Raw genomic sequence first — 12792 nt, 5'->3', positions numbered from 1 at the left:
ATGTCAAACGAAGCCAGCACACCCGCCCCAACCCACGAGCCCCCATCCCTCCCCAGCTCGCCCCTCCCCAAGCGCACCAAAGTCATCGACCCCGCGCCGCTCAATCAGGCCTCCGCACTGCCGCGTAACAACGACTCAGGTACCGCAACTCCGACACCACTAGCAAGCTCCAACATGGCCGCCTTGCAGCCCCCTGCACCAATTGCTCCCAGCATTGCGGCTGGTGCCGCGGCAGAGCAGGCCCTGCAGGTTTTGCTGCTGAGTGAAACTGCGAAGGCGCCGACGAAGGGGAGTGCGTTTGCGGCAGGACATGATTTATATAGTGCGAAGGACACAGTGATTCCTGCAAGAGGGAGGGCTATTGTGGCTACGGACATCAGCATTTCAGTGCCGGTTGGGACCTGTACGTTCTTGCTGCATGATCACGCCCTGGGTACTTGGGCTGAGTCAGCTGATTGGAAGCAGATGGCCGTGTAGCACCGCGCTCCGGTCTCGCAGCCAAGCACGGCATCGACACAATGGCTGGCGTGATTGATGCAGACTACAGAGGGCCAGTGGGCGTCATACTGGCGAATCTGTCAGATACAGACTTCGAAGTCAAGGTTGGAGACCGGATCGCGCAGTTGATCGTCGAGAAGGTGCGCGAATGCTTCCAGGCTACTCTAAAATACAAAGTATGGCTGACTTGGACAGATCGCAATGCCCGAAGTCGTCGTCGTAGAGAAGCTCGAAGACAGCGTGCGCGGCGCTGGTGGATTCGGCAGCACAGGAGGCTTCGGTGCAGGCGCAACACAAGGAGCATAGGAGCCCACGTTTGACGTCAACAACTGGCCGCCCGGTATCGACTTCCCCAAGACCTTGGCTCCGGGCGCGGTCCCTGCGAGGGCTGGAGCTCTTGGATACGACGTTCTGGGGCTGCCTACTGCGGACAACGGACAGGTGGAGGAAATCGAAAGGCGGGAGGCGTTCACTGGGTTCGACTTCTTATGAAGCGCATGTCTGAATGTACTCCTCATGGCAACGCTAAGGAGACACTTCTTGTTGAAGTTTACTGGTGGTACAACTCATGTCCTTTATCTTGATATATCTACAACTTGCCTCTCTCGCAATTGAAACTCTACAGCAGCGGAGAGGCTTAGCGGAATAGTCTGGACTCTTGGCACTACTGAAGTACTTCAACCTCAACCTCTATTGTATCACGGCAATCACATTGCAACCCATTGTTGCCAGATCGCGACGGTGACTGCAATAACGGTTCAATGTAACTGCACATTGAGCCGACCAGTCGCACAAGTGAACATGTCGGCATGAAGACACTAAAGTGTTCCATGCGCGACCTAAGCGTCTTTACAATCCAAGTCTGAACGAACTGAAGGCAAACATCGAATAGCGCAGGCGAACTCAAGTGTATCTGTGATCGCACTGCATAATGAGTTGATTTTGTCGCCGTTTGGATATCGAAGCACCCGTCAAAAACTACATGTCGATGAATCGATCAAAATGCAGAGCTTTATTCTACGGCAACCACAGCACATAGACCGCACCACAAATACACAAAGAAATCACCATCAACTACACAGTACCGATAGGAGAGTACGTGGTTGCGTAATCTAGCACAGCATTGTACGTCTGTCAAACGGCACAAAAAATCCAAGACGAAGAACGCATACGGTGTGATTGCCAAGTTCGGTTGATGGGCTCTGTGTCTATGTAAGACTGCTCGTCCCAGGATGGGCTCAGTCCTTCACGCTCTCGCCCGCCTTCGACGCGTCGCCTGCGTGCTGGGCTTGTGTCTGCTTAGCTTCGGCCTTCTCCCCCCTTCTCCTCTCTCGTCACATCACCCACATCCCTCGTCCTAACCTGCGCTTTCCCCGCCCCCTCAGGCCTCAGGCCTCTCCAACTTCTCAAACCCACTCCCCTCGCTCTCATCAACCTCGACTTGTACTGCACCCTCCCCTTTCTTCCCAATCCCAAGATGTAATACGCCGAGTTCGTTGCTTTCTTTCTTCACCCCACCCACCTCTGCCCTCACCGCGCGCGGCCTAAACCTCTCCAGATCCGGCGGGTTCATGAGTGAATCCACGTGTCGCGGTACTACGACTTCACTCGCATTCATCAACGCTAAGTGGCGCTTCTTCTCGCTCTCCTCGCCCCCACCTCCGCGCGCAATCCTCGCGTCGTACACGTCCATAGCCTGCTTACAACTTTCCGCCGTCTTACCAAGCACCGCCTGCATGCTAGCCAGCACTTTCTGCGCCGCCCTCGCCAGCGGCAAATCCTCTGCCGCCACCTCATCCCGACTCCGCCAGCTGCTCGTCGCCCTCAGATTCTGCTCAGCGGGTGCCTGCTCCACAGCCTCTATGAGCCGCGGCACCGTGAGCGCGGCGAACATGTCCCCCGTTCCACTGAAGAACAGCGGGAGCGCGGGCGTGTCAATGCGGAATAAGCGCGGTTTGAAGTCCGAGGTAGCAGTACTACCGATGATCGTTAGGTTCTCAACGACTTCGTCGTTTCCTGGTTGGGAGGCTGCGGGCTTGTTCTGCGGCAGTGTTGAGGAGGAGGAGGAAGACAGCGGGTCTGAGGGTTCAGTGGAGGGCGTGTGCGGTTGTGTGACGGGCCGGGAGGGGGGGATCTGGTTGTCTCTCGTCAGACGCAGAGAGGTTATGATGACGTGTGGGACGCGGTAGGTTGTGTGCAGGACTTGGATGGCTTGGGCGAGGGAGTTGAGGTCGTGGATGGGCGTTTCGGAGAGTGTTCTGGATGAAGGGTAGGGTCAGCTTGGGTCGTTCTTGAAAGTGGGGAGGGGGGGGGGGGAAGGGCGCACTCTGCTTCGAATTGGTTGGGCAGGATCAGATCGGCTTCGCGGAGGAGCGCTTTATATTCTGGTACTTCGTCTTCGGGGATATAAAGCTTTCCGTTGTCACCCATGACGGGGTCGAGTACTGTCTTGTCAGTACTCTTCCTATTTTTTTTTCCCCCACTGTTATATGACACTCACCCCAAAAGAAGCTCCCCGGCTTTGTGCCAGAATTGAACTTGATATCTCTTCCAATCTTGCCCACCGATCGGACTGCTTCCGCGCTAGGAACGTAGCCCGTCAGGAGGACGTCGAAGTTGGTGAGGTTTGACTGGCGGAGGCCTTCGTAGAGCTGTTCGAGTTCGGCCGCGGTGGTCTTTGTGCCTTTGACCTGCTTGTAGGCTGTGTGGTTGCCTGTCCTGGTTAGTCCTATCCTTGGGCGAGGAATGCTACGAAAGGAGCGCACTGTAGTGGACGGTGTTGATGGCGGAGACGTCGCAGCCCATGGCTTGCATGACACAGGTCGCCATTTTGTTGCCGACATATCTTTGGATATGTCAGCCGGGTGCTTGTTTGGACAGCTATCTGCACTCACCCATGGACTACCTGTCGCGTTCATTAGAAACGCGGTACAACTCGCGGGTGACTCTTACATGGCTGGCGATTGCAAGCACGCGCGTTTCTGGTACGAGCGCGTCTGAGGCCATGACCGCAAAGTTCAAGCTGTACTTCAGCTCAACAAACACGAAACGAAAGGATCAACTGCAGCGCGCGCGGGTGTAGTGGATGTATTGTTATTCTTTGTTTGAAATTCCACGCGCAATGACGTGGGGCGATGGGCGGGGCAGAGCCTCGAAAGCCCTTGCAAACGTCCGTGAGTCGCCAAAGCGCCAAATCTCACGCGCTGTACATGAACTGGATAACGCTCCGTATGCAAACCGTAGACAGTACGCCGCCTGTATTCCCACATAAATCCTGAAAACACATTGCTCGTTACAACAAATCGCTTACTCCTCGTCGCCAATCTACCCAAGTCAGCAACAAGGATTAAAAGTGAAGTGTATGGACGACGAACCTTGGGCGCGAGGTAGAACCTCAGGTAGCTGTTGTTTGACAGGCCGTACTCGACAAGCAGAGGAACCTCGCTGGACAAGCTCAGCTTGACGGTATCGGACAACCCGCTGGCCTTGCAGAAGTTGACCAGGTACTTGAGGGAGAAGGTAAGGGAGACGGGTTCGCTGAGGTCGATCTCGACGTTCTCGCCGGGCTTGTCGACGTTGGTGTGTTGCCTCAGCTGGACGGAGCCCGAGCCAATGTCGCCCTGGCAGCTGAACTTGACGCCCTCCTTTGTGCACTCGATCGAGACTGGTGTCGTCAGTATAAAATGCTGGGGTTCGGCGGTTGTGTTGACCACATACCCGACTCTGACAGCGCAGTCAGATCCCTGCAAATGCGCTGGAACTCAGCAGCAGGCATCGTGATGGTCGCCGCGTACTCGGTCTCCGGGATGCCCAAGTGCTCCTGGTCAATGTCCATGAGCTTGATGTCGTACTCGCTGATCCTGTCGGACGCGCTGTTCTCGAACACCAGGTTGACGACATCGGGCGCGTCCTCGGCCTTGAGTGTGAGGATGTCATCGCTCTGGGCAGCGCGGAGCACCTTTGTGAGCGAGCCCAGGTTGATGCCGAGCGCAATGTTGCGGTCGCAGCGGAAGGGGTTGAAGGCCTCAGACCTCAGAAGCATGGAGACGAGGGCGACGTGCGAGTTGTCCATAGCCTGCAGCGCGATGCCGGAGTCATTGCAGTCGAAGTTGCAGTCCTGGACGAGGTCCTTGATGGCGTCGACGACCTGATGGCGTTGTTAGACGGTGCCTGGCTTGTTGTGGGAGCTTGATGCGTACCTTCTTGAGAAGGTTGGCCTGTTCTAAGCGTGCCTCAAGCACTGGGAATTGTTAGCAGCAATTCGCTAGTGTGAGTCTCATTGACATACTGTTGGCTGTGTATTATTTAGATCAAGTGAAGAAGAGGAAGAAGAAGAAGGGGTATAATGCAAAACTGGGGCGTCGATGAGTGCGTGTGGTGTTGGGGGAAGAGGCAGCAGAGCGAAGGTGGGACAAAGTAGAACGCGTCGCTGATTTTAGCGCGTAAGTTCGCGTAAAGTGCTAGACCAGCCACAGATGGACGCTTGGCGGCATTGCTTCTCGATGTGCAGCAACTGTATACAGCAAACATGCATTTGCTCGTACCATCTGCTCGTACCGTCTGCTCGTACCATCTCACAATTACTCGGCTACGCATGCGACAGTTGGGTTTGCTTTGTTGTTTTCATTTCTATGTGCGCTCGAGCTAGCTTCCTCACGCAGCAAGACAATCTGTGCTGTGACGAGAGCTTGGGATATCACCCACGAGACTTTGACCAAGACAATAGATCTTGCGTGTGGAAACATTATGCCTCCCAGGCGGAATAAGGCTGAAACAAGACGATGCGATGTGGTATATGGTAGATGACCAAGACTTGTACCCAATGCTTCAAACGGAAAACGCCGATAAGGAAATGAAGACGAAATGCGACGACTATATATGGTTTGTTAGCTTGATTTTCGACATAGAAAAGACGTCATAGGCTCGTAACTCGTCCAGCCGGCAGCGTATGACGATGCGGCCTGAGATTGATAACGCTCTCGAGCTCTCTCAGCATAGTGTTGCTCGCCTCACGCTGTTCGCGCAACGAAGCCTGGCGAGCGCGGTCTGCCTGCATCTTCTGCATGCGCTCTTCCCGCGACATGGTGACGCGCGTCTTGGGAATGGCGATGGCTTCGAAAACTTCGTCGTCGGAATTGCTGCCTTGGTCGCTCGGGGGAGCACTCTGCTGCGGACTCAGCGTCTCTCCATTCAAAGCGCGTAGGGCATCAGACGGACTGCCTTCATCGACGGCTGTCAGACCACCTAGGCTGAGGACAGGAGAGCGGAGACCGCTGCTGGAGGCTTGGGAGATGCGGCGTTCGTGGCGCTCGATGTTGAGGGCCAGGGCATTTCTGCCGGCTTCCCACGCCTGAATCAGGCTTCGCAGGTCGGCGCCGATTGAGTCGTATTGTACCATGAGGTGACCACCGAGTTCGGTGACGTCTTCTGTGTCTTCCAGGCTCTTGTTGGTCTCTTCGCGCAGCACCTGCATCTTCGCTTGCAGGCCACGGATGCCCTGTGAGAGACCGGACAGCTTTCGAACTGAGTTGCGCAGGTTCTCGCGACCTGGTGTGGGTTGCAACTTGTTCGGCGACGGTATCACAAACTGCTCCTCCTCGGCCAGTACTTGGTTGAACTTCTCACTCCTCTCTCCAGCCGGCGCGGCTACAGTGATCATAGAATCTACGACGGTTGCCCATCTTGAGAAGTCTGCCTTTCCACCGTCGGCTTGAAGTGCCAACAAAGAGCACAAGTAGACACGACGGAGCGTTGACAGCCGGTACTGCCAAGTTCGAAGGGCCCTAAGGCTTTCGGTATCCTCGAATTCCGATTCGTTGTACCCAATCGCGGCTTCCTGCAGGTCTGGGTTGCTGATTTCGTAGACGTCGAGGTACTTCTCAATATCGTCCTCCTGGACTTGTCGCCTCAGCGTTTGACACTGTTCTGACAGGATGGGGATCATCGTAGCATAGACGGCCCAGAGGCTCCGGCGTAGACGTTGGCAGCGGCGAGCTTGTCCTTTCTCCTCAATCCTGGAGATCGGTGGCAACGGCATGGAGCTGGATCATGTCAGTCTAACACCTGACGGGGACAGGGATCGTACATACAGCCTGTAGCCCCGGGAGACGAGCTCGACCTCTTGTATCAGCGCAAGCGCAGAGGACGTCGACGCTTCGAACGCCTGCAAGTTGGTGACGAGGGCCGATGCATTCTCGACAGCCTGCTGCCTCAAGGTCTGCAGCCACTGGCGGCGGATGTACGCATAGGACGCGGTTGCGACAACGGCGAAGACTACGAAGACGACCACGAAGCGTGCTTTGCTGAGGCCTGACCTGCGCCGTGACCAGTGGATGAGCCAGACGAGTGTGAATGCAGTCGCCGCAGTGAGGACCGCGCCGGCGGGGCTGATGGTGGTAGTCTTGAACTCAGGGCCGGGCCCTCCGCCGTTCGCATGGTTGGGAAATGTCGCGGTTCGTATGCTGGACTGCTCGCCTAGCAGTTGGGAGGCGACTATGAGGTACCGGAAGTGCTCGAGAAAGCGTTCGTTATCGGCGCGTCCGAGGCGCGAATTTACCGCCTTCTGCGATGCTGTTAGGAGCTATGCATGGTAGGCTCGCGGTGTTACACACCAAGCATGCGAGATGTATGCGCGCAACCGAGCCATGGCGGTTTGCACGTATGCGCAGCGGCTGCGGGAGCTTGTCTCTTATCCTCGACTGGAGCGTGGAGGGGCCGCGTGGCGCAAAGCTGTGGACGTCTGAGGAGGTGGATACAGCAGGCGACGGTGGTGCAGAGAGCCCTCCTTTTCCCTCGCCTGGTCGGGCTGTTAGTATGAGTTGGCTCATTGCTGGCGTGAATGGTGCAGCGCATACCCTCTAGGAACTCGGCCAGAGGCGAGTCTTCGTGTATCACGCTCTCCATCGTGTCCGCTACTACCGCATGTTGCGGGTGGTGTGGCTTGGTATGGAATGTCCGGCGCGTGGCGCAACTCGTGGGGGTCGCGTTCGAGGATCCTAGAAATGCGGGGAGGCGTGCAGGGGCGGTGAGGCGATTGGCGGTTATGAGAGTCGTAGAGTCGTTTGTTTGTTTGGAGTGTCGAATGATGTGTAGGAGGTATACTAGGGAGAGCCACGGTGGTTCAAACTAAGCCACCCGGGACCAGGAGATGAGCGGAGATGAGGTTGCGGAGCTGGGCCCACAAGATTGGCGCGACCTGCGGGAGTTCGCTGGTTTGGGGCACCGTTAGGCTAGGACCCCTGCTACAGAACGATGACTTGCAGGAGAACGCAGGTCTGGGCTGTGTTTATGTCTGGGGCAGCTTTTGGATGTCTGAGGGTTGCGAACGTTGATGGCACTCCACGTCTGTAGCTTCCAAGACGTACAACTCTGAAACAGGGTCTCGTCCGAGTGACTTCAGCGGGGACCTGCATTAACACGACGGGCTAAGTCTACACCAAGTTGCAGCCTCAAAGTCCATCTCGAGCTTCAAGCCCCGTCTAGGCCGCCATGGTGCCCATACACGCCAATATCACGCTTCAGCTCGTTGTGGTACGTCGAAGAATAAGTCACTGGGGTGTCCAGGAGAAGGGAACAAGTCCACATCTGCCGATGCGATGTACAGCTTTTGACCCGTTCTACAAATTCATGAGACGATTGGGCAAGCGATTGAGAAGCTGGAGACCCTCTGCAATCGCGACAAGGCTCAAGATTGAGCTTCTCGACGCAAGAACCGCCCACATGTGAAGGATGGTGGACCCCTGTGCACGGACGAAATGTGGGGTGGTAGCGCAGAACACCAGAAGACGGCCTTGAAGCTCTCCAAACGGCATCACCGGCGTCATCAGCCCATAAGAACAGTACCACTCACCCGCAGTCAACCCTCGCAACCAATCGCATACCCTTGCAGCCGAAGGCCCGCATATCGTCGACGACACAAGGCACAACCGTTGGACACTCCATCGATACCAACCTCTACCGACACAGGTGTTATCGACTCAACTTAGTCAACCTCGATACATCCACAGATTTGTCATAATACCCTAACAATGGCGACTGTAGACGAGCGAGAGCTCCAGATCAACCCCATCGTTGCAACCAGCGTCCAGCACAACACACAGGTACTGCCACACCTCCCCCCCCCTCCCCCCTCTCCCCTCCCCCCTCCCACCAAATACCTGCACTAAACCTGCGCCGTGTCTGTCCGTAGAATCATTGATCAACGTATTGTCCAGGTAACATCCAACATCCGCAACCTCACCGCCTCCCTCTTCGGCGTCGCCGCCGGCACACTGGGCCTCGAATCCTACCCCGGCTTCATCTTCTACCTCGTCGCCTCTTCCGTTGTCTCGGTGCTGTTGTTCGCGTTGAAGGCAGAAGGCCAGCCGGGGAAGTACTTCTATAAGCCGCTGGGGGATATGTGGCTGGGCGATGTGTTTGGTGGGTTGAGTGGGTTTGTGCTTACTTGGACGCTGTTTTATGGGTTGGTCAGGGCGTGAGAGGGGCGAGAAATAGATGAGGATGATGTTGGGCAATTGGAGCGATAAGGCGATGATCCCGGGCGGACTGCTACCGTGCGTGTGGTACATGGACGCGAACCACACAACGAGCAGTCTGGGGCGCAAGGCTGGATGTACGACGTAGGCTGTTAATGAGGTCTTGCGTTGGTCGGTAAATGAACAGCAGGACGAAGCAAACCAGGTTCCCGGGTCCCCAGAATAAGTGGTAGAACATGGACTTGCCTGCAAGATACCCAAAGAATAGAGCACATAAGTCAACCTTCGCAGCCGGCAGAAGCAGCTTGACTAATCCTAAACATAGCACGGCAGGATAGCAGGAGAACATAGGAGCTGGTTAAGAGTCGAAGGGGATCTGAAGGGCTTCAGTGCTAGATCCTGCTACCATCCTTGCAACGTGATTTCTGGAGTCGACGACGACTTGAGTTTCGTCAATTTTTAAAGAGCGTGGGAGTCGTTGTTGCGGTTACGGCGATTACCATAGCTAAGACAAAATCGTAAGGCTGATTAAAGAACCGCATGTGAGACTCCAGGTCGTGCTGGCCTCGAGTCTAAGATACGCGTCATGTTTACTGTCGACTAGCGCGTGCTCTTCGGTCTCACTCCGCCAGGCCCTTCTCCGCATATCACATACCACCAACTTCGACTCTACTTCACAATCTCATACATCACCAATGGGCTCAAGATAACGCGAAAAGCCCCCAGGGTAATCTACTCTCTACCGCCATGATGATTATCCTCAAGCCAAAGGTCGTATCCCCGCTGCATTGGTCGACCAGCGGTCAGGGACAGCACATCACGTTTCCCAACTCCACCTTTTGCCAAAGGAACATCATCGACACAATAAGCCACAATGCAACACACAAAGGCGCCAATTCCGTAAAACCAAAGAGCGCTAGATGTACAAGAGGAACACCCCCGCGAATATCAGAATGACCATTTCAGCACCCGCCCATGACACGAACTAGATACTGAGCAATCTCATATCAGCTGTACTCGTACTCATTCTCCTCACACTCAGAACTGCCATTCCTGTCAGGCGTTTGCGAGATGTTGTGCCGCTTCCGGAGATGGACCTTCAACCCATCAGATCGAATGTACCGCTTGTCGCAGCCTTGCACAGGGCAAGCGTATCTCGTCTTATCTTTCCCGGACGCAACGCAGTTCTGGGACTTGAGATGTCGCGTCATGTTGCCAACAGCATGTACGCCAGTCAAAACTGTTCCGCAATTGTACGGGCAAGGGACGACGTACTCGGCACTACTCTCCGTGGACCGTCCGGTAGTCGTTTGGTGTCCAGTCGACGACCCTAGCGCTGAAGAGACGCCATTTGACCAGGCGTTGGGAGAACCGTAACCTGAGCCTGCATCCACGTTTCTGCTCAGTGTTATCAGCATCCTGGCTAGTTCTTGACGATGCAACTTACGTCCTCGGCGCAACAAGTGGCAATTGGGGATTCCCATATCCGACTGGTGATGTAACGAAATGTGGCTGCATCATTCCCTGGCTCCCAGGTACTACCGGACTTGGTTGAGTATGGGGCCACACTTGGGGTCTGTGATCTGTCAGTTATCGACTTAGACCCTGTGCTCGACAACACTAGTACATACTGTTGGCTGTACTGCAGTGTTGCACTGTCGTATTGACTTGGCTGGTGACCGCCTGCATATCCGTTTGTCGGACTCAGAACAGTGTATGCACTACTCGCGGTAGTTGTGCTCTGTACGTATGGGGCTCTGGGTGCACCTTGTTCGCTGTACGAGTACTGTGGACTTCCATCGCCGCCGTGTGGGTACTGGTAGTACGACGTATCAATACCAGGCTGTGGGTACGTGTGCCTACCGCGACCGGAATACCCGCTGGCACCTTGTGTGTAAGCTTCGCTGCTCTTTCCATAGTTTTGCTGTGTCCAGGCACTATGGTAAGTGCCGTCCGTGCTGTCGTAACTCATGATGCTAATGTAAAGGTCCAGGAAGTGGAAGGGTGACGGAAACGATCAATCGATGTCCCAACTCGAAGTCGCTCCTTGTTGTTGCCCCAGGGCCTTCAAGTCCAGGATAAACCCTTGCAAACGTCACCACAACACCGGCTGTCGACTGTAGGGAACAAGGTGCTGAAACACATTAGCTTGCCGAACATAAAAGCAACCGCGCCAGATTCTCACCTTTGCGGAGTCAAGTTACAAGCTCGGCTTTCTTAGGCAAAGATATGCAGTTCAAGAGCAGTGAGAGGAACGCCTTGGTGGTCGATCATATATTGTGTGAGAAGGAGATGCTTTGAGGCACAGCTCTAGGATCGCCTGCAAATCTTCAACCATCAATGTTTGCAGATGACCACACCTGCATTCTGCTGTACCCCCTCGCGAACTCAAGCGTGTGCTGAGAACGGAGTATACTTTCTGCAACTGTTATCGCATTCAAAGTTTGAACAAGAGAGCGACAGTCTATGCAAATTATACGGGCTATCAATACGCCAATGGGACCTCGGTATACAGGAGACTGTAGCACAGCATGTCAGGCTTGCTGCAATTTCATGCGACCCACATCGAATGCCTCGTCATGCGGGATCGGGGACGCCGCGGGCTGTGGGTAATGCCGTTCTTTCGAAGGAGCACTGTGCTGCCGAGCGCCAAACAACCAACTCTACAAGATGACTACCATGGCATCGCTCCACTCGACGCTTTTGTCACACTTCACTCGGCTTTCACTTCCCTGTTCATTTCGTGGCGAGCCTGAGAGGGCCGGGCTGAACGACTTGACCACGGAAGCAGAATCGTACCACACGCGCGTATGCCTGTACAGAAATCACAGTTCCTGAATAACACCCATTGTTTGCTGAAGAAGCCGCGGAGCAGCGCATGATCTGTGCAAAGGTCAAGTCCTGCGCTCTCTGTAGAAAGGCTACTTGAGCAGATCCCGAAAGAGTTACTTCGTCAACTCCACTGAAGTCGGCCGTATATTGACCAGCTCTAGTCCGGGGAAACGATGCTGCTCACACGTCGAGCTGTCATGCACCGATGTACAAGATACCAGGCAAGTGCACTAATACCTCTTCGACTCACCGGATACGCTATTTCCAGCTTTACGTCTCCCTTCAATCTCGCATTATGCGAAAGCCGCACCTCGCGCCCATTAATACTCCGCAAATACCTTTTGCGTGCGAGGGTTCAGCCAATAGGTGCTGGGCGTTATAGATCACTCACAGCCACGGCTGCATCTCCACCTGCATTGCCGAACAATCCTCTCGGCCCGTTACCAACCACTAACTCGATCCGATTCAAGAGCTGATACTGCTGGCTCTCCGGGGCCGAGTTGTTGTGGCGGCAGCCCCCTTGCGCGGCGTTTATGTACTCGCAGCGCTTAGTGCGGCGCAGTCACTATGCGGCGAAACCACCAGGAAGCCCTGAGGATGACCAACCACGTTATATGCACAGAAAGCCAAAGGGCGACCCTGAGTACCAACGTATCGCTCGCTGTAGCTGACCCCGATGCTGTGCAGAAGGTGGGTCATATATGCGCTATCACCACATTCCTTCCTCACTCTGTCTGTATCTGCGCTTCGAGATGCAGTAACGGTCCTAGAAGCGTTCCCTTTCAAGCTATCCTAACTAAATGAGGAATCCTACAGGAGATACCAACAAGATTCTTGTCATCATTCTGCTCACCTGACTGAAACGTGCGAGAGCGTACATCAGTCCCTATCGGATCTCTTCCGGGAACCAACGCAAGACGTCATCACTAACGTTGTTCTTGTGTTTCCGGCATTCCTACTATTGAAGGTAGAACACTGGACTTTCTCG

General features: G+C 54.9%; 6 protein-coding genes across 6 annotated transcripts; 2 read left to right on the top strand and 4 right to left on the bottom strand.

Annotated features, from left to right (window-relative positions):
• BU25DRAFT_353170 (dUTP diphosphatase) lies at positions 1 to 804 on the top strand (the record flags this gene model as incomplete). Its single annotated transcript, XM_033703443.1, has 3 exons — positions 1 to 433; positions 463 to 638; positions 694 to 804. The coding sequence occupies 3 exons, from the start codon at positions 1 to 3 to the stop codon at positions 802 to 804; spliced, it is 720 nt and encodes a 239-aa protein (XP_033556270.1).
• Positions 805 to 1684: 880 nt separating this feature from the next.
• Positions 1685 to 3504, bottom strand: BU25DRAFT_495343 (Ribokinase-like protein; the record flags this gene model as incomplete). The annotated part of the gene is made up of 6 exons (XM_033711849.1): positions 1685 to 2756; positions 2825 to 2942; positions 2999 to 3211; positions 3264 to 3343; positions 3393 to 3403; positions 3451 to 3504. The coding sequence occupies 6 exons, from the start codon at positions 3502 to 3504 to the stop codon at positions 1880 to 1882; spliced, it is 1353 nt and encodes a 450-aa protein (XP_033556269.1). The 3' UTR covers positions 1685 to 1879.
• Positions 3505 to 3581: 77 nt separating this feature from the next.
• BU25DRAFT_378537 (proliferating cell nuclear antigen) lies at positions 3582 to 4888 on the bottom strand. Its single transcript, XM_033704177.1, has 5 exons — positions 4787 to 4888; positions 4698 to 4738; positions 4216 to 4645; positions 3873 to 4162; positions 3582 to 3822 (listed from the first exon to the last, which is right to left on the bottom strand). Coding segments are annotated over exons 1-5 (780 nt in total). The 5' UTR covers positions 4788 to 4888; the 3' UTR covers positions 3582 to 3804.
• Positions 4889 to 5358: 470 nt separating this feature from the next.
• BU25DRAFT_218266 (uncharacterized protein) lies at positions 5359 to 7528 on the bottom strand. The gene is made up of 4 exons (XM_033701288.1): positions 7353 to 7528; positions 7110 to 7294; positions 6588 to 7060; positions 5359 to 6539 (listed from the first exon to the last, which is right to left on the bottom strand). Exons 1-4 carry the CDS (start codon positions 7399 to 7401, stop codon positions 5414 to 5416), a joined length of 1833 nt encoding a protein of 610 aa, XP_033556267.1. The 5' UTR covers positions 7402 to 7528; the 3' UTR covers positions 5359 to 5413.
• A 783-nt stretch (positions 7529 to 8311) lies between these two features.
• On the top strand, positions 8312 to 9393 carry BU25DRAFT_495341 (uncharacterized protein). Its single transcript, XM_033711848.1, has 2 exons — positions 8312 to 8597; positions 8712 to 9393. The coding sequence occupies exons 1-2, from the start codon at positions 8526 to 8528 to the stop codon at positions 8973 to 8975; spliced, it is 336 nt and encodes a 111-aa protein (XP_033556266.1). The 5' UTR covers positions 8312 to 8525; the 3' UTR covers positions 8976 to 9393.
• A 253-nt stretch (positions 9394 to 9646) lies between these two features.
• Positions 9647 to 10944, bottom strand: BU25DRAFT_481122 (uncharacterized protein; the record flags this gene model as incomplete). Its single annotated transcript, XM_033711082.1, has 3 exons — positions 9647 to 10370; positions 10420 to 10548; positions 10604 to 10944. The coding sequence occupies 3 exons, from the start codon at positions 10942 to 10944 to the stop codon at positions 9980 to 9982; spliced, it is 861 nt and encodes a 286-aa protein (XP_033556265.1). The 3' UTR covers positions 9647 to 9979.
• Positions 10945 to 12792: the final 1848 nt, after the last annotated feature.

This window comes from Macroventuria anomochaeta (assembly GCF_010093625.1).
Source record: "Macroventuria anomochaeta strain CBS 525.71 unplaced genomic scaffold BU25scaffold_48, whole genome shotgun sequence".
Lineage (NCBI taxonomy): Eukaryota > Fungi > Ascomycota > Dothideomycetes > Pleosporales > Didymellaceae > Macroventuria > Macroventuria anomochaeta.
The sequence above is the reverse complement of the archived record's forward strand: the minus strand, read 5'-3'. Positions and strand labels throughout refer to the sequence as shown.